Source organism: Mercenaria mercenaria, chromosome 6 (genome assembly GCF_021730395.1).
Source record: "Mercenaria mercenaria strain notata chromosome 6, MADL_Memer_1, whole genome shotgun sequence".
Classification (NCBI taxonomy): domain Eukaryota; kingdom Metazoa; phylum Mollusca; class Bivalvia; order Venerida; family Veneridae; genus Mercenaria; species Mercenaria mercenaria.
Genome location: NC_069366.1, coordinates 82,159,607 through 82,181,414, shown reverse-complemented (window position 1 = coordinate 82,181,414; position 21,808 = coordinate 82,159,607). Strand labels below are relative to the sequence as shown.

The following is a 21,808-nucleotide window of genomic DNA, read 5'->3' as shown; positions in this document are numbered from 1 at the left end:
GCCAGTTTCTGCTTGCTTTTAATCTAAGAGTTTATGCATATTACCTAAAGTAAGCTTCTCGTAATCTGACTAAGTAGTTTATTCTATTTAACACGCCATTAAAGGTCTTATTTCATTCTACAAATTAAGTATTAGAAAAGCAAGGCACATGCCACGTTTAGAATCAAAGAAAGGCAAGATGCATGCGTGTCAGTGAAGAACCTTTTACCTGATACAGCAGATCTAAAGTAAAATGAGAAAGAAGGTATAAATAAGATTTAATAGCAGCAGTTGCAAGAAAAAGAATTATTACTTCTGTCAGAAAAAGTTGTTGACAGAACAGTCGTTCCTGTTTTTATCGAGGACGTAAGAGGTGTTTTGGACGTTGTGGAAGATAATTCATCTGTTACAGTATCGCTATGTGTTGACGCTGAAATAGATGTAGATGAGACTTTTAACATTTGTGTAGTAGACTCGGTTACACTAGATGACCTCGTAGCAGCCCATGATGACGTGATTGTCGAGCTACTTTGATTTGCCATAATTGTTGTAGGAGAAGATACAAGATAAAAACAAACACAGTATCAACATACATGTATGTAGAAGCAGGTCCCTGTTTTGATAATGTATTTGAAAGATAATGTATGATAAACCAAACCTGTGCTAAATGCAACCTGTGAACAAAGATAGTCTGGCTGTAAGTTTCCAACAGTAAAAAAAGTAATGTATGTTTACTCATGAATAAATACTCCCTGCTAATAAGGCCCATTTTGCCTGGTTATACAAGTACGGTTGGCGTTTTATTCATAAGACGTCTTATTTGTTAGGAATTACATGAAAGATGATTTAATTACAAAGAAGCGTTTTACTGGTCAATTTTACAGACACGACTGAAAAGGAATTGCATTTAACATGTTTCAAATACAAAGAAATTTTATAACTACTAACAACAAAGGACAAACTGCTTAATCGTGATTAAGCAAAAAACAGCAATTAACGTTATTGGTGACGAAATTGGTCTGAATACAGTAATAGTAACTATAGTTACACAACAAAGAAGTAAATAGCATGCACTAGTGTGCTTTTGCGCTTGTGCCCTTTTGTGCATCCGCATATGACACAGAAAGAAAATTTAGAAGGGACAGAGACATAATTCCTATCCTACCTGTGATCGAATAAAATGAACTCTGCTCAAATGATACTGTCGAGACAATCGGAGCAGTTGAACTTTCTGTATGTATGCTTGATAGTGTGCGTAATGATGACATAACGGTCGTTGTTGACGTTTCTGTCTGTACTGAACTGCTTTCAACTGTGGAACTGCCTGAAAGAAATAAATATTTGCAAATACTGGAACATCAAACATTGTTAATTACGTTACAGATATGTATATTTAAGTGTCAAGAGATGAAATAGATGAACATGAATTGTACTGAAGAGAGATTCAGGACTCGCAGTGAGCGAACACTTAATATTCTGTTACAAAAACGCTATATTTATACTTTACTGACAAGCCTTAGAACGAACACATATACACGCACACACACAACCTTATTTAGATACACGGATTTAATACGATAGTGAGTCTTTAATGGTTATCGTTTTAATTAGAGGATTTATAACATATATTTGCGACATCATGTTTTTCTCAGCAAAATAATGTTCGATTAAATGATTTATTTCTCTTTCCTTTAATCATCTTGAACAAGATAATACACACTTATCATTGATATGTTTCATGACAAAATTCTGTCATTCCCTTTAAAAACAAAACCGTCTGGGGTAGACAGTACTGACTATATTAGGTAGCAAAGAATTCTGGATTGTGTGTCTGTCCGTTATGCATGTTGTAAAATTGAAGTGTTTAAAAGGTACAAAAGAATCGCCTACGGTAACAAACCCGGACTTTAGTTACAATGTAATATTATAATATGAACCGAACTAGACAATAAAGAAATCAAAATATTAAAAATCCCCCTAACAAGATCTTTTATAGCTACAATTTCTTTAGACAGATGTTCCTTATTGCAGTCATAACATGTCAACTGGAATAACAATCGATTGTGCCCTCGCACAGCTCTTGTTATCCAGTAATGTAATGCTGTCGATTGTTTTCCACGCTGATTTATGTCAACTTGTGGGGTTTCAGTGAGAGCTAGGTATTTTAAGCCACTTGTCTGTCACGTTTTGGCTTGTTATATTAAGATGTTTGTGTTATTTGTTCTGAGATATCTATTTATATACAATTCCTATTCCAAAATATGTATTTGCTCTGTTAAGTATTTATTATGGAACGCAGCTGAAATTTATATCATGGATAGTATTGAGAAGAAAGGTAGAATTGATTTTTCGTCTTATAATTATACATTGAAAGGTCAGAGTGCAAGTTGAAAATATCAAAGTCGTATGAATTCTTGTTAAATTTGTTAATGCAAAACAAAAACAGTCAATTTAGAAGTTTTGCTCTGTATATATAAATACACTGAAAAAATAACAAGGCTGAAGTTTTCATAAAAATAGATTCTGGAATAGACATAGAAATACACTGAACAACAGGAGGGCGAGTAAATTTGCAGTCATAGACTAAATACAGTGAGAACAGAAATACACCACACAAAACACATAAAATTATGATGATTCACAGAGGAAAATGAGAATGCTGAAATGCGCACAGAAATGCACGATAGAAAATGAAGGTGCTGAAACATGTAAACAATATGCTTTGAACTATACCAAACAAATGAGAAGGCTCAAATTGCCTAGGAATACCCTAAACAAAAATGCAGCTATCACTTAATCTTATTTAAACCCCAAAATACCGTTTCGTCAGAGGAAAGACGACATTTTGGCTATGGCATGTACCCAAAAATACACCGTCTAATATTACAAATAAAAGCAATATATTTAGTATAAGTTTTGCCATAATCGCGTGCAACCATTTGACAATATGTTGTTTTCAAAAGATATGTCATGCCTAACTGTACGTAATGGTGTTCGCCAGTATGATTATCATCAGAATTCCTTGAAAAGTAAAAGTATCCCGCAGAGAGAAATAATGTTATCACGCATTTTATTACAACTCTAGAAATTTTGTAAACTCGATTCAGTTGCAATATATCATCCTCATAGTCTCTAAAATAGACAATAAAATGAGATCGGAGAAACTAGCACTTTTATTCAGTGTATTGCGGTATATGTAAAGCTTTTTGTAGCAGTTCTGTCTCCTCTAATCGAATAGCGATAATCAACAATTTTTTATATCAAAGCTTATACCGTAAACAACGACTGAATTGCATTTTTAGTATGTGTATCGATGAAATATCCCTAAATATATCGACTTTTCCTCATGTGCTTAAACTAAGGCTAAGATTAATGAATGACAGGTTAACTTGCCTTTCAAACTTGTCAACGTTATACTATGAAGAGAACTTGAAGATGTGAACGTTGAAACTGTTTTTGAAATGCCAGTGACACTGCTACGCCTGTGTGTAACCGTGCTGACAGACGGTATTTCTGATTTTTCGCTTGATTCAAAACTCGTAGTTGATATTGATGTTGAAACTACACTCGTACTCTGAGTGGAAAAAGCGGATGTTGTTGTTTCCTGTGAAACACTTTGTGAAACTGTTGAGGACGAATCAAGTGTTGAATTGTAATTACTTGTTGATAAGGAAACCTGTTCTGAACTTGTTTCCCTTGGAGATGAGACATTAGTCGTGGATGTTACTGCAAATCAGAACGGATATACTCTTAAGGATACTTTCATTTTATGTATTAATCTATTTCTATTTTAAAAAAATTTAAAACCGAACGAAGAAATCATTCAACAGATAATGCCATAAATAATACTACTTATATTGATCATTGACAAATTAGCAATATTTCGTCTACCAGTGGTGTGAATAAATGCATACAACTTTTATGTATGTTTTTTGTGCAACCGGTTGCGCATATCACCAATATTTGCATAATATGTACGTCGGTTGTTGCGGCATAATAGTTGGTAGAAAAGTAATAGCAAGCATTGCTTGGTACTGTCACTATGCCTTTCGGGTTCGATTTCTGGTCCTGGATGAAATAATTATATATCTACTCTTTTTCGGATCTTTATGGACGAGTATTTACCTAGGGATAACCGGATTTCGACTTAAAATAATACGTGGTTATCGTGATTTTTCTAAATATGCTGTTATGGTCTACCTCACTACCTTCATGTTTGTATTTATTTTACGTTTGCAACATATAATCACGCTTTTTTAAAGGAAACAATTACTTTCTTTACTTTGAAACGTCGAAAGGGTCCTCCTTGGCCGAGTGGTTCTTAGTTTCAAGAGTATTTTCTTCCTTTATGTCCAAGATAATTAAGAAAATATAAAAATACAAAAAGTCATACCAAGTGTAATTGCAGATGACATGAAAGAAGACGACACGTCTGTAGTTGTGAACGAAAACGTTGATAACGTAATTACAGGTGTACTATTTATAGTCGGTTTATAAGAACTTGTTCGAGTGCCTGCAGAACCCACAGTGGATGATGTAACCAATGTAGAGGAGATAACTGTTGGTGTACTGAATTCAGACGGTGTGGATGTACTTTTGTCCGTCCTCGCAGAGGTAAATGTGCTGATAGGAGTGGAAGTGATGTCCGAAGAAGTTAATTCAGTTGAGGAAAAGTGGGTTGATGTTTTTTGAGTGATTGATTTGCTTATGGGTGAGCCTTTCCCAAATGAAATAAATTGCGTGGATGTAGTGTCAGGACGTGAAGTTGTTTTAGCTGAAATGAACTGAGTGGATGTTCTTGTAGAAGGAGATGTCGATTTCCTTTCTGTTGAACTTTGTCCGAATGTACTTATTTCAGTTACGCTGAATGTGCTTGTTTCAATTCTGGTAGAGGAAATTGTAGATGACTCGAATTTGGAAGGTCGTATTTCTGTTGAACTATATTCAGTTGAACTGAGTCCTGTCGTACTGTATACAGTTGTCACGACACTGCTTGTTTCAGGACCTGCTGAAGTAGCAACAGATGATATATACTTAGTGGAATCCGTGGTAGAAATTTTATGTGTACTGATTACCGTCGGTGTCAAACTACTTGTATCTGTGGCAGCAGATGTAACCGTGCTCAAATGAGTAGAACTCTCCGTGGAAAGACTTTTAGTTGAGATGTAGGGAGTAGATGTTATTTCAGAGGTAAACTTTGATTTTCCTTCTGTCGAACTTTCTGCAAATGTACTTATTTCAGTCGACGACGTGTATGTGCTTTTGTATATTTGACTCGTAGAAATTGTAGTTGATATAACTTCAGTAGTTCGTTGTTCTGTCGAAGTATACGCACTGGAAGTACTTCTGTCCGTACTCGCAGAAGTAAATATGTTGAACGAAGTAGAACTTAAGTCCGTGGAAGTTAACTTAGTTGAGGGGAAATGGGTTGGTGTAGTTTTAGGGGTAGGAGTTGGTTTGTTTGATGTTATTTTGGAAGTGAACGTCGACTCACTTACAGTCGAACGTTTTCCAAATGTACTTGATTCTGCCGACGTGTATGTGCTTGCATAAATTCGACTCGTAGAAATTGTGGATGATTTCAGCTTTGTAGTTCCTGTGTCTGTTGAGCTATATACACTTGAGCTTATTACAGATATACTAATTACTGTCGGTTTATAAGAACTTGTTCGAGTGCCTGCAGAACCAACAGTGGATGATGTAACCAATATAGAGGAAATAACTGTTGATGTACTGAATTTTGACAGTGTGGATGTACTTATATCCGTACTCGCAGATGTAAATGTGCTGATTGGAGTGGAACTGATGTCCGAAGAAGTTAATTCAGTTGAGGAAAGGTAGGTTGATGTTTTTTGAGTGATAGGGGCTGATTTGCTTATGGGTGAGCCTTTTCCAAATGAAATAAATTGCGTGGATGTAGTGTCAGGGCGTGAAGTTGTTTTAGCTGAAATGATATGAGTGGATGTTCTTGTAGAAGGAGATGTCGATTTGCTTTCTGTTGAACTTTGTCTGAATGTACTTATTTCTGTTAAGCTGAATGTGCTTGTTTCGATTCCGGTAGAAGAAGTTGAAGATGACTCGAATTGGGAAGGTCGTGTTTTTGTTGAACTATGTTCAGTTGAACTGAGTCCAGTGGTACTGTATACAGTTGTCATGACACTGCTTGTTTCAGGACCTGCTGAAGTAGCTATAGAAGAAGTATACTTAGTGGAATCCGTGGAAGAGATTTCCTGTGTACTGATTACCGTCGGTGTCAAACTACTTGTATCTGTGGCAGCAGATGTAACCGTGCTCAAATGAGTAGAACTCTCCGTGGAAAGACTTTTAGTTGAGATATAGGGAGTAGATGTTATTTCAGAGGTAAACTTTGATTTTCCTTCTGTCGAACTTTCTGCAAATGTACTTATTTTAGTCGACGACGTGTATGTGCTTTTGTATATTTGACTCGTAGAAATTGTAGTTGATATAACGTCAGTAGTTCGTTTGTCTGTCGAAGTATACGCAATGGAAGTTCTTCTGTCCGTACTCGCAGAAGTAAATGTGCTGAACGAAGTAGAACTTAAGTCCGTGGAAGTTAACTTAGTTGAGGGGAAATGGGTTGGTGTAGTTTTAGGGGTAGGAGTTGGTTTGTTTGATGTTATTTTGGAAGTGAACGTCGACTCACTTACAGTCGAACGTTTTCCAAATGTATTTGATTCTGTCGACGTGTATGTGCTTGCATAAATTCGACTCGTAGAAATTGTGGATGATTTCAGCTTTGTAGTTCTTGTGTCTGTTGAGCTATATACACTTGAGCTTATTACAGATGTACTAATTACTGTCGGTTTATATGAACTTGTTCGAGTGCCTGCAGAACCAACAGTGGATGATGTAACCAATGCAGAGGAAATAACTGTTGGTGTACTGAATTTTGACAGTGTGGATGTATTTATATCCGTACTCGCAGATGTAAATGTGCTGATTGGAGTGGAATTGATGTCCGAAGAAGTTAATTCAGTTGAGGAAAGGTAGGTAGATGTTTTTTGAGTGATAGGGGTTGATTTGCTTATGGGTGAGCCTTTTCCAAATGAAATAAATTGCGTGGATGTAGTGTCAGGGCGTGAAGTTGTTTTAGCTGAAATGAATTGAGTGGATGTTCTTGTAGAAGGAGATGTCGATTTGCTTTCTGTTGAACTTTGTCCGAATGTACTCATTTCTGTTAAGCTAAATGTGCTTGTTTCGATTCCGGTAGAAGAAGTTGTAGATGACTCAAATTGGGAAGGTCGTATTGTTGTTGAACTATATTCAGTTGAACTGTGTCTAGTGGTACTGTATACAGTTGGCATGACACTGCTTGTTTCAGGACCTGAGGAATTAAATGTGCTATATGGATTAGCAATCGTGTCTATTGCAGTAGTTAGGTTTAATGTCCAGTGCAGTTGTTGATAAACTTAATTCAGTTGACAATGGAGAAATGCTCGTAATTTCTTGACAGAGGGGAATATTATTGTAAAAAAAAAACAACAGACAAATATCAAACAGGGAATGCCACGTACCAAAATCGCAGCCTCCCCAAAACGAAACCTACAGCACGCAGACGTGCACACCACAAACACACACACATACACATACACGTGCACACACACAAAGCCAACACACGAGGACAAAACGAACACACAAAGGAACACACACACAAACACGCGCACACACACAAAGCCTACACAAGAGTACAAAACGAACAAACAAAGGAACACAGTGGGGCACCGCCATGGAACGGTCAGTGGCAAAAACACCACTGGGGAGCTTAAACCGGTTTATGGTGCGCACCCAACCTCACTCTTACCCCCACCATGTTCCAAAGACACGGGACAGTGTAAATAAAAGTAATCCCCTCCAGGTGAATCTCTAACACACGTAATGGAAACAAAAAGGCATGGCATGTAAAACACAAAAATGCTCGTGTATAAAAATATAAAAAGCAAACCTTTAGAACCAAAAACGTATGTACTCAATGCCTTTTCAGAAGACAGAGCAACAAGAGAAACACCCTTAAGGGCCCGGCGAAACAGGCCAGAAGTAACACGATAACGGTCGATTTCAATACAATGTCAATTTATTTATTTTGTTGGGTTTAACGTCGCACCGACACAATTATAGGTCATATGGCTACTTTCCAGCTTTGATGGTGGAGGAAGACCCCAGGTGCCCCTCCGTGCATTATTTCATCACGAGCGGGCACATGGGTAGAACCACCGACCTTCCGTAAGCCAGTTGGATGGCTTCCTCACATGAAGAATTCAACGCCCCGAGTGAGGCTCGAACCCACATCAAAACCTATATTTTCTACATACTAGTATTCGAACACCAAACAAAGCTTATTCGCCGGTGATATACGGTAACACCTGTTATAGATATGATACTTTGCTAAAAATGCATTCTAGACATTTCAGTGACAATTATCGAAATGATAAAAGGAAGATATTTTGTCTGTGAACTAAGTTTCCAAGATGATGTGTGCAAAGGTATTTTTGATACAAATACAGCATCTATGACAACAAACTTATAACCATATAAAATACCTTTTATGTCTTCTCTTTAATAACCTCCCATTTCATTTGAAACCAGATATTCGAGGTTCTTCCTACGGTAATAGTTTATGTTTGATGTCTTTAATAACACTTCGTCAATATGCAGAAAATAACATAATAAACGTATTGTAATTTCCACAAAACTTTACATACTCAGACATATAGAATGATATTGTTGACAATATGTATCTTAAAGGATTATTAAGATGGGCAACGTTTAGTCAACATTTTGCTGTAGATATGTTCACAATAAGTTATAGAGCAAATGATGGGTTGATGTACATAGATATTGACCAAATTTGTCTGTATTTCAGTAATTCTTTTTTTTTTCAGTAGTAAAAATAAATCATTTGTAAACTTACTTTGTCGTACAGTATGAGTAGAACTCGAAACAATGGCACTTGTATCTGATGTTGAGAATGTAGATCTACTTCGTTCGGAAATTGTTTCTGAAAAGGTTACACTGCTACGTCCTGTTGTAATAGTCCTGACTGAGGAAACTTTCTGCGAGGTTAAATCGGATTTTGATGTGTCTTGCGAAACAGTCGACGAAATGTATTTACTTGATGTTGATGAACTTGGAAGAGCTGTTGATAAAATAATGAATAGTTAATTACTAGAAACAGAACGATTACACATTACTTTTGATTTAAAATTTCCTAAAATGTCTTGAATACTGATAAGATAACAACGTAATTCAAAAGTAAATGGCAGACAATGTGTTTAAAAGAGATCGAATGAGAATCATATTTTGTACCTAATAAATTGGGACAGGGTTTATAAAAAAGAATCCACTCTGATATCATTGTTTCTAGGGCTGAATGTGCAATAGCAAAATGTACTGTTTTATGTTGATTTTTTTATTTTGTTTTTTTTTTATTGATAACAGAAGGGTTGAAGAAACAGTTTTATGTTTCTGTCTTCACTGAATTCCCTGAAAATACTAATATTTTTCACCAAACTTTATCATTGATATTAGAACAAATCAAAGGCACCAGATGAAAATTTAATAATAAAGTTCAAAAGACTGTCGTAAGAAAGAAAATAAAGCTATTGTTTTTAGTTTAATTGAGAATAAGTGTCTATTTTATACAGGTTCACTCATTAAAAGTTACTGCTGTAAAAATGTCCATATACTCGTCGTCTGGGGCCGTATTCATAAAGCATCTTAAGTATAAGTATAAGAAATTGAATATTTACTTAAGTATAACTTAGGTTAGAAATTTATTTTACTTAAGTTTATTTGTTATTCATAAAACAACTTAATAAGTATTTCCTGTTTTTTATTGTGGACGAAAACATTAAAAAAACAACATTAATTTCAGACAGATACAACATGCACAATTATGTTTGAAGTGCTTTCATCAGAAAACAACACTAAGTCTTTAATCGTACTCACCACGCTATTTTATTTTCTGACTTAAGTCATTTCTTACGTATCTTAAGTTTTAGCTGTTTTATGACTAGAACTTAAGTTTTTACTTAGACTTTAGTTGAAATCACCACAAACTTAAGTAAAATCTTAAACTTAAGTCAAAACTTATACTTAAGATGCTTTATGAATACGGCCCCTGGTGTATAAAGTAATTCTGATATTAAGGGATAACAAATAAGTGAAATCCCGTGAAAATTATCTTTCCGACATTAGAAAAAATATCATTTTATTTATCATTTCAGAAGTGTCTTAGGATGACTTATCCCCCTTTCGAAATACGTTGACCTTTACGGGGTAGAATTTCATATTGTAATATTTATTTAACGTTTCTCTTGCAAAACTACACTTTGAAATAAATTTGTTTATCTATTCGTATTTTCCGACTTTTTAAATGGGTTGGGTTGATAAAATAAAAACAATTATATCACTGAATACATTGATTTAGTTTATTATTAGTTAATTTAATTTAGTAATGAAAAATATATTGGTAAATAGTATTGCGTTGGAAGACCTTTGAAATGTGAATATTCATTAAATCATTTGGATGAATAAAGACATTTGCAAAAATACGACTATGTCCATTAAAAATGTTTTATTTCAGATCAGTATGTCTTCTTAATTCTTCTGATTAATTATTTGTGGACTATGAACCTTCCTAGAAGCATGCATCTACTTGTTTCATCGATGTCTATGAATACTCTCAAAAATGAATATGCCAATACTTTTTAATAAAAATTAAATATACGACTACGCCATGTTAATCTTTTCTATTTACTTCAACGAACTTGAATAAACTTAACTTATTGCAAAGTTCTTTTTTTCGTAATTGAAATTCTTGATCAAAGTTGACATCAGACAACAATGAATGTTTGATTTCCATTAATAGTTTTATCTTTTTATGTATCTTTTAAAAACACTTCAGAATTATACAGTCACCTACATCGATTCGCTTCGTGAATTGAATATTGGTTTATAATGTGTACGTCTCTTAACATTTTGAATTTCTTTGAGTAGAGAATTGTTTCTTGTTGTCCTTCTGTATATCTACCTGTATCATTTTAGAACAAAGTAAATCTAACATACCCTAGTGTTACAGGTTAAGAAATGCCCGCGGATAATTTATTTGTTTTCTCAATGTTCTTGCCATTTACATATAAATGTAATATGATTGCCGCATTATTGAAGACATAAACCAGTTCGCATCAATGTTGTTACAAAACAGTAACGTCATTTTATAATTAAGAATTACAAATGTTACAAATGTTTAATCAACTGTTATTTTCAAAAAAGCACACCTAGCTGACATTGTATTTTATATTGCTGTATTTTGTTTGGAATATCAGCTCTCATAGGTGAGAAAATACAATAAATATGAGCTTTACGAACAGATGTGATCAGTTTGTGTTTATGATGGACACAAGCATGAGTTATTTTTACTGACAAATTTGTACATGCTGCTTAAGAAGCAGGTGTTACCAAAAATGTTCTTTAAAATACGTCTGAAATTAAAATGGTGCTCTAATTCATTAAAAATTAAAATTAATTAGACGTCGTTTATAAGAGTCTATTTTCATACTTCGGTTCCATGAGCGGAATAATTTCAAGCTAAAAGGAGTTGAAAAAATCGATGACCTACCCGAAACTGTTGACGTCGACCTTAGTGTTAAACCAGTTGTTGAAGGTGTAGACGTTGATACCGATATAAATGTTGCTGTAGATAAAGTCTCTGTAGTACTAGATGAGAAATCTACCGAACTTAAGTTGCTTGTTCTGCGTATTTCAGTTGTGCTAAAGCTGACTGATGAAGACGATGGTACTGAGCTTGTTGAAAACAATGGTAATGAGCTAGTTGACGACTCCCGTTGAGGACTTGAACTTGAAAGCGTCCTTGCTTCTGTTGTGGATGAAGTTTTCTGACTTTGCTCTGTGCTTTCTACTGAAGACATCCTGGTAGAGCTACTTTCTTGCGAAAATGTTATAACTGAACTAGAAGTTATCGGAATACTAGTAATTGCACTTGAACGTTCCGTCGTTGATGCGGTATCTGTCGACATTGTGTGAGTAGTTAATGATATTAATGATATAGTTGAACTCTTTGAAACACTGTTAGTTATCGAAGACATTTCAGTTGAAGTATGTTTCTTTGTATAAGAAAACGTCGATGAACTTTCTTTTGATAACGAAATTTTTGTTGATGAAGTTCCTGTAGATAATGAAATGTCTGTTGATGATTGAATTTCTGTTGATGTCGGAATTTCTGTTGATGAAATTTCTGTTGATGTTTGAACTGCTGTTGAAGATGGAATGCCAGTTGACGGTGGCAAACCTGTCGAAATTGTGCTTGAAGTTTGAGTTCCTGTTTTGATACCAGTGGTCTCTATAGAAAATAAGGATAAAAGAGGGAAGATATGATAGAAAACAAACACAGTAAAAGAAAATGAACAAAGATATTTTCGTGTTTCAGAGTAGACCATACTGAGACAAATGTTACAGCAACAAATAATAAAGTTATTTGAAACTGTTATAATTAACCAAGTTCATTATTTGAACAATATCCGACAAATGTGAATAAAAATACGTCATACAAACAGACTAACAAAAAGGAGACAGGCATAAAGACAGACAACCAAACCGACAGACAGACAGATTAACAAAAGATAGATAAGGTTGAAGAGAGCAGGAGCGGCGTAGACATGCAAAACCAAAAGAAAAGGCAGAAAGTTCTTTTTTTTTTGGTTGGATTTAACGTCGCACCGACACATGATAGGTCATATGGCGACTTTCCAGCTTTAATGGTTTAGGAAGACCCCAGGTGCCCCTCCGTGCATTATTTCATCACGAGCGAGCACCTGGGTAGAACCACCGACCATCCGTAAGCCAGCTGGATGGCTTCCTCACATGAAGAATTCAACGCCCCGAGTGAGGCTCGAATCGATGAGGGGCAAGTGATTTGAAGTCAGCGACCTTAACCACTCGGTCACGGAGGCCCCGGCAGAAAGTTCTAGTATGTGAGAAATTGGCTTGCTTCAAGCCCGAAAGATACAGTTGACATACCTGTACTTGATGAAATATGCTAGTATGTGAGAAATTGGCTTGCTCCAAGCCAGAAAGATACAGTTGTCATACCTGTACTTGATGAAATACGCTGAATAGTTGTTGACGAAACATTCATATCAGTTGTTGACATAGTACCTTAAAAGGAAAAATGATATGAAATGTCTGTTGATGTTTGTGCTGCATTCAATGATGAAACAGTTAGGTGTTGATTTAACAAAGAAAGTTTTAGCGCATATAATACAAAGGAAAAAATAGGAATTAGGTGTATTTCTATTTACAACTATATATAGTAGTCAAGTCTGACCAATGATCGAAATATCTACGGTCATACTCGTAATCAATCAATGTTTTTGAAGTTTGCACAAGAAATGCTGACACAATTTCAATTAAGTTGCATTTGCAAACACTTTAATTGACTCAGTACTTAAGACAGTCAAAACAGTAGATCTTAATGGTATCCATGGTATCCTTTATTCCGACATTAATCCACTAAACTTGTTTTTGCTTTGCACAACTGCTTAAAAAGTAAACATACAGTTTCTATATTTTGATCCGTATTGATAAATACATGTACTACAAAATGGAAAACAAAGTACACGTATGTCCATGAATGGATCTTGAATATCAAAGTTATCAAATCGATTTATAATATACACTTTATAAATGGTTTGTCAAAACTATTGCCCAGTTTCAGGTGGACCGTGGGTCATTTGTTTTGACTACTAACCGACGAGCCATTCAATTACTGTTTTTACATGACAGCAGAAAAAGATCATATTTTTCAGATTTTTACTTTAGCCAAGCAAACTTGTTGATTATATCGATTGGCCAATAGCATTGACGCAGTTAAAGGAATTGTAAAGAAATATGTCTTGATGAAAAAAAGGAATATCATCGTCTTGTTTAACTGTCTAAATTATCATTAAACATGGACACGACAGCTACAAATACTATTATATACTTTGTCGGCAACCGAACACGACTACGCTTAATGTTGTCCTACAAAACACTTCGTTTTATAACTAAAGGTAATGGACTCGTACGCTCATCATTGTCAGTGCATTAACGTTTTCACAATATGCATTACGGCACTCTTCGGACCTGATAACAGCTCAACGCGTACTTTACTTTCCATCTCCACAGATTGACGAAATCATATACGAAGAATTCGTAATTTGCCAATTGTCATAACGGGTCCATTACCTTATGTGATACCTGAAAATCTTGGAAATCTGACAAGGGAAACTTATTTTTAATGTGTATATGAATTGTATCTTGTCCTTCAGACCAGGTCTTTTCCACAAATGTAAAAGCAAATGAATTTGATTGAAACAAACCCGAACTGACGCGAATTAACGGTACATTAGTTAAAACTGAAATCAACATGCTTCTACCGACCTAATACAGACAAAGAATAAATTAATGTGGTAAAGTGCCAGTGATATCAATAATAATTTACATTTATATCGAGTAAATCTATCTAAAATAAAAAAAAATCGTAAAAGAGGATGACTTACCCGATAGTGTCGTCGTCGATCTTAGTGTGAAATTTGTAGTTGAAGGTGTAAATGTTGATACTGATATAAATGTTGCTGAAGTTGGAGTCAAAGCAGTAGTTGACGAGTACACTACTGAACTTGTGCTGCTTGTTTTATCTGTTTTCTTCGTACTAAATTTATTGGTTGATGAAGACAATGGTATTGAGGTTGTTAACGACACGCTACTGACACTTGTATCTGTCGACGACGTGTATGTGCTTTTGTATATTTGACTCGTAGAAATTGTAGTTGATATAACGTCAGTAGTTCGTTTGTCTGTCGAAGTAAACGCACTGGAAGTACTTCTTTCTGTACCCGCAGAAGTAAATGTGCTGAACGAAGAAGAACTTAAGTACGTGGAAGTTAATTTAGTTGAGAGGAATTGGTTTGGTGTAGTTTTAGGGGTAGGAGTTGGTTTGTTTGATGTTAGTTTGGAAGTGAACGTCGACTCGCTTACAGTCGAACGTTTTCCAAATGTACTTGATTCTGTCGACGTGTATGTGCTTGTATAAATTCGACTCGTAGAAATTGTAGATGATTTCAGTTTTGTAGTTCTTGTGTCTGTTGAGCTATATACACTTGAGCTTATTACAGATGTACTTTTTACAGTCGGTTTATAAGAACTTGTTCGAGTGCCTGCAGAACCAACAGTGGATGATGTAACCAATGCAGAGATGACTGTTGATTTACTGAATTCTGACCGTATGGATGTACTTTTGTCCGTACTCGCAAAGGTAAATGTGCTGATCGGAGTGGAACTGATGTCCGAAGAAGTTAATTCAGTTGAGGAAAAGTAGGTTGACGTTTTTTGAGTGGTAGGGGCTGATTTGCTTATGGGTGAGCCTTTTCCAAATGAAATAAATTCTGTGGATGTAGTGTCAGTGCGTGAAGTTGTTTTAGCTGAAATGAATTGAGTGGATGTTCTTGTAGAAGGAGATGTCGATTTGCTTTCTGTTGAACTTTGTCCGAATGTACTTATTTCTGTTAAGCTAAATGTGCTTGTTTCAATTCTGATAGAAGAAGTTGTAGATGACTCGAATTGGGAAGGTGGTATTTTTGTTGAACTATATTCAGTTGAACTGCGTCCAGTGGTACTGTAAACAGTTGGCATGACACTGCTTGTTTCATGACCTGCTGAAGTAGCTATAGAAGATATATACTTAGTAGAATCAGTGGAAGAGATTTTCTGTGTACTGATTACCGTCGGTGTCAAACTACTTGTATCTGTGGCAGCAGATGTAACCGTGCTCAAATGAGTAGAACTAACCGTGGAAAGACTTTTAGTTGAGATGTAGGAAGTAGATGTTATTTTAGAGGTAAACTTTGATTTTCCTTCAGTCGAACTTTCTGCAAATGTGCTAATATCTGTCGACGACGTGTATGTGCTTTTGTATATTTGACTCGTAGAAATTGTAGTTGATATAACTTCAGTAGTTCGTTTGTCTGTCGAAGTATACGCACTGGAAGTACTTTTTTCTGTACCAGCAGAAGTAAATGTGCTAAACGGAGTAGAACTTAAGTCCGTGGAAGTTAATTTAGTTGAGAGGAATTTGGTTGTTTTGCCTGTTTTCTTCGAACTAAATTTATTGGTTGATGAAGACGATGGTGATGAGGTTGTTACCGACACGCTACTAGCACTTGAACTTGACGGTATTATTGTATTTGTTTTTGATGAGGTTTCTTGACTTTGCTCGGTGCTTGCTACCGTAGAACTGTCAGAAGAACTACTTTCTTGTGAAGGTATTGAAACTGAACTAGAAGTTGTCGGAACACCTGTCACTAAACTTGAACGTTCCCTTATTGAGGAAGCGATACCTGTCGATAATATGTTAGTACTTGATGTAACTGATACTGTTGTTCTCTGCGAGACACTATTTGTTATTGATGACACTTCAGTTGAAGAAGTCGATTTGTTTTTAACTGTTGATGAAAACGCCGATGAATTTCCTGTAGATGTAGAAATTACAGTTGATGAACTGTCTGTTGTGGATAAAATCTCTGTTGATGATGGAATTCCTGATGATGGCGACGTTTCTGTTGATGATAAAACTTCTGTTGAATGTGACGTTTCTGTCGATATTGTTGCAAATGAATACGTCGTAAAAAAACCAGATGTCTCTGTAGAAAATACAATTGATAGAGAAGATATTTGATAGAAGGGCCAGCTATCATTGAAAAGGAATCAGAAAGAGATGTTTAGGTTTTCAGAGGTACACCATGCAGAGATTTCTCAACAACAATAATATTATATTAACTCAGATCATTACCGTTAATTCTATGATTCCTTTAAAGAATACCCGACATGATGAATAGTAAACCGACATACTGATAGACAAACAGACAGAAAGAAAGGACGGTCCGGCAGATTTAACTAGAGTTATAAAGACAGAAAAAGAGAAGAAAGGCATAGTGAATGTGTTGAAATGAAAAACCAAACAAACAGGATGAAAGTATGCGATAAAATATCCAGAGACCTGAAAGAGAGAGAAACCTTTTGTTGCCTTACCTGTACTTGAGTTAAATGAAGTCTGCGGAAATGATGTTGACGAAAAGTTAAAATCGGTTGTTGATAATGTACCTGAAAAGGGATGAAAAGACTATTGACGCATTAGCTGCAATGATATTGTTTCAGAGACACCAGACCGAGGAGCTGATTTTGCAAAAAAACAAAACAAAGTAAAGTAAAGTATTACACCAGCATACACTGGATATAAAATGTAGGAAAAACATTATATGTCAATCCACGTCTTAACTAGTGAAATTGATGAACGGGCAAATGGAATATTTATACTGATTAGAACCTGAAGGGAAATCATCTAAATGTTGCCCAAAACATGCTGACGAGATTTAACTTTAAAATGTTAAGAAAGCCGAAACAGATTATTATGTCCTTTGTCTACTAGACTAATTCTGCGGTGCGAAAACATGGTATGTTTATAACCGTCTGAATAATAAACACAAATATATGTTCTTAAGGTATTGGACTCGTAATAGAGTACCTCCTTTTTGAAGAGTATTCAATTCCTACCATAAACCTACTTTGACTGCAATTTTCAGGGGGGCGTAGGTTCAAGCCCCACTGGGACCAAAATTATTTTTTCCATATTTTCCTTTTTTCTAGTAAGTTTTTACTTCTTTCAAGACTTATTATGGATGTATTGTACAAAATTGGAAAATTTTCATTTTATAAGCGATTTCTTGCTGTTCAAAATACCTCTGAATCAGGAGGGGTTGAGTTAGACATCTTTAAAAATACTGAGTTACATGCGGTAAAAGTTCTCTATTTTGCCTTCATTCTTTAGATTACATATTGTGGAAGAAATGCAGGTAGGTTTTACATCTGCCCCAAGGTTATTTTTGAATGAAGTGAGCAAAACTCAAAACAGACCCACAAGATTCGACCTTAATATTTCATTGTTGGAGTTAGAATTCCGTCTCATAAAATCTGTTTACTAGAGACACCCTAGAAAAAAAAATGATATTTACAGTTTTATTTTGTGTTTTATAATTGTTTAACAATAGTTTGATGTTTCTTTTATCAAAATTAATGCTGTAATGAATTCTCTACAAACGTTTTAGATAGTGGCCATCACATTGAAATTTGTCTCCACTTGAGCTTGAGGAAATTCCATAAATTATACAAAATTTACAAAAAACGGCAAACGGTAAAATTTGCAACACAGTGCGAAACATGGTCCACTTAAAAAAATATCAAGCAAATGCATTTTTTAAACATTACTATTAGGGGTCCAATACCTTAAATGGAATACTGTCGTAGCAGAAGCCACAAGTTAATCAAATGGGTTTATCTATGTTTAATTTGTGTATGGTGTGACCAAAAAACAGCTGATTTTATCGTTTCATTGAAACGATAGTTGTTCTGATTTGGTGGTCTTTCATCAAAGAGCTTTTGCAAGGTATCGGCTAAAATTTTCCACAGGAATGTGCAACATTATGGAAATTTTGAAGGCAGCGAGTGAAAATTGTAAAGGCGTGTCGTAAGGCTTTCTTTTCTCGAATAATTATTACAGCATCTTAAAGCATTATGTTTTGAACAGATAACCATGTCGGGAATTTGTGACATTGCTGCGTTCAGTTATACAGTCCTAAATGACGAACCTTTTGTCTTTGTACTTGAAACGTTTGTACTTTGTGAGTTAAACTCGGTTACTGATGTCGATGATATTGTTGAAATGTAATAACTTGTCGTTGATGAACTTAGTTGCGTTGATGATGAAATATCTGAGGGTGTTGTTTCTGAAAACAGATATAATGCATTTTTGATTTCAATTCCAATTGTCATGAAATCATTATTATTTAGCTAAAATTTTGTAACAAATAAGCGTCAAAATTATTTAGCTTGACTTGTAATTTCATATGGAACATGTTGGAAAATGCGTACCGGTTAACAAGAACGACTGATTTTATGCAAGGTCATGAATGATTATATATGCCAGGACTTTCAAAATGCATAGTGTATAATAGGCAGATATTCCATCCTTGCAAACTGCATGTAGTAGAGAAATTTTCAAAAAAAAAACAACCCAAAAAACACACATTTAATAAAGTGTTGAATCTACTTCTAAGTCCTTCAAATAACCAAAGGTTATTTTACAGATATGAATATTGTTAAAAAATGGCAATGCTAAAAGCAACATTCAAAGAGCGCAGCCACCCATACAGCATTCCACTTCCTGGCCGCGTCATAAAATAGAGAAAAGTGGAAACTTCACAGGTCGCTCAACACGACAAAAACAAAAATGTTGCAGGTTCGGTTTGATTGAGCAGGCTCGGTTTGATTGAGCCTGTTCATGGACGGTAGTGGAAATGCAGGCTACCGTCCACGCCCTCTAGCCCCGGGTTGAGCAGAACTCAACATTTAAACATGCTAAAAGTACAAAAAAGCAATTTAGAGACATCCGCAGATGTAGTCAAAAGGCGGTGAACTTGGAACCTTCAATGATACACGTGTTGAGGCATGTAATTCCATGAAGAGCGGCGTTTGGTCCCCAGATAAAGTAGCAAGAAAACGAGGAAACAATGGGCAGAACTAAACAAACTGGAATTTAGGAAGGGGATCTGAGGTTATGGTGCCTGCGTATCACAGGAACTGTCAAAAGACAAAATTAAAAAGCAGGCACCATATCCAAGGGGTGATTATACAATACCCAAGGCTATGAAAGCGGAAGTATTGGAAACACCCAGGCCGAAATGGTCATGTTGAGAAACTAAACAGTACCAATAACACGACATAAAAGTCGTGCTGAACGATCTGAGAAGATAAAGTTATGTTTATACCTTAATAACGATATGAGATAATAAAATTTTGTTTATACCTTAATGAAGTTTTGAGACGTATCGTCTTCTTGTGACACAGGAGTAATCACAATGTAACTGATTAAATTTAAAAAGAAAACCAGTGATAATTTAATCGATTACATCCTTGTGTAATCATACCCAGGTCTGACCTGTTTTTGCAAACTTTTTAAGGATGACAGCTCTTGTGTATCATGTACTTAAAAGCTTGGTTTACTTCCTTTTCATTGAAACAATAAGGCGCTGAAAATTTCTGAGATGCTCTTGCGTGTCTCCTACCTAACTAAGAGGCCTGTACTGGTTCTTCCCAGGAAAAAAGACGGCTTCATGTGTTTTGGTGCTATACACCGGGCACGTTAAAGAACCAGACTGTCTATTCGCAAAGAAAAAGGGTAAGTTAGCAGGACAGGCCTGTATCTAAAAGGGATTTCTCTCTATCTTTATGGGGGCTTTATCTCACTCTATTCCTCTGGTTAGATTGCTCTGTGTCTGTACTAGTAGAGGATGAATTCCGCGCCCTGTGTGGCTGCGTTTGCTATATGTAAAACGCTTTTGAACGTGTTTATCATGAAAAGGGCGCTATATAAATCTTGCATAATAATAATAATAAATTAAATCATTGAATGAAAATTGACACAATATATTATTTCATGTATTTTGCTGTCTCAGCAAAAATTTTAAGTCACAAAAATAAATATGGAAGTCTAGAATCTTAACGATTTAATTCCAATATAAGACCGTTCATGACAAAAAGTTAACTACTTCGGAATCCTGATCCTTTTTTTCTCTTAGCAAATAATTTAAATTTTGTTTTTGGCTTTTTTAAAATAAGAAGAAATCATAAATCAAAGAAATGATTGTTTTGTTATATTTTTCCTGAAACTGATATATAACACTTATTGACATCATAGTTTACTTAACGTTTGAGAAATACATTAAATGCACTGTTATATATCATTTGAAAAGAGGTATATTAGCATATTGTGCAAAGATACAAAAGATGGTATATTGTATGGCTTTAAACATTCAATATCTCCAGACATTATAAGTTATATATCGGGGTGTGTTAATAGTATTTTGAAGTACTACATGTAGCGTCGTAATGTACGTGCGCACGTGCAGTGCTTCATTTTCGTTTCATTTCAAGGATTATCAAGCCTACAATCACCAAAAAAGGATACTGTTCTGGCAAGTTGAAAAAAATATTTCAACATATAATTCTTGTAGCACACAGACGCATCATGTGTGGAACACTTTTGTAACAGTTTAACATCTTGTGCACAGATGAAACATAAAACAAAAATCAAGACCCTCGATGACTTAAAAATTAGTCACAAACGTTTAGAAAAATATGGTTATTTTTGCGTAAGGTTGTTTAGCATTTGGTGTTTACCTGTATTTGGAAAAAAAAATGGTTGATGTAATAGGGTTATTATAACAGTAGCTTGAACCAATTTGTTGTATTCGGCTCGAGTGAATTTTGCCAGGTCGGATATCACGAAGCGAGCAAGCGCCGAGTGTGATCCCAAGAGAACCGAATACAAAATCCCAGATCTAGCTACTGTTATAATGACACTTTTATTATATACCTCCACTTCTTTGTTTGTCGTTTTGTTATCAAACGAGATCTTCAACGTTTGAACAGTTTATCGATGTTAAAATAGAACTGAGTGTGGTTTTGCGTGCGCTGTTTATAGAACTGTGTCAGGTCATGCATATTAAACGAAAATAGTCCGGCAACATACAAAATAAAAGGTACAATACGGAATTTTGTTCTGACTGGTCGTATTCCCTTGTAAAATTCAAGACGTATTTTGACAGAATTTATACAGGTATATACAAAATGAAAATATTGCTGAATATTTATTTACCAGAGAATAATGTCTATACTACTGACCAATATAAATACCACTGGC

General features: G+C 35.2%; 1 protein-coding gene across 1 annotated transcript in view; it reads right to left on the bottom strand.

Moving 5' to 3' along the window:
- The window catches only part of LOC123549906 (uncharacterized), a 31,046-nt gene that overhangs the window by 7,947 nt on the left and 1,291 nt on the right, over positions 1–21,808 (bottom strand). Inside the window, exons 2-11 of the mRNA XM_045338355.2 lie at positions 18,696–18,833; positions 17,083–17,154; positions 14,556–16,694; positions 13,108–13,173; positions 11,618–12,358; positions 8,909–9,133; positions 4,373–7,324; positions 3,640–3,705; positions 1,145–1,303; positions 293–409 (exon numbers count right to left, since the gene is read on the bottom strand). Coding sequence (XP_045194290.2) covers positions 293–409; positions 1,145–1,303; positions 3,640–3,705; positions 4,373–7,324; positions 8,909–9,133; positions 11,618–12,358; positions 13,108–13,173; positions 14,556–16,694; positions 17,083–17,154; positions 18,696–18,833 — 6,675 coding nt within the window. The remainder of the gene's footprint in view (positions 1–292; positions 410–1,144; positions 1,304–3,639; positions 3,706–4,372; positions 7,325–8,908; positions 9,134–11,617; positions 12,359–13,107; positions 13,174–14,555; positions 16,695–17,082; positions 17,155–18,695; positions 18,834–21,808) is intronic.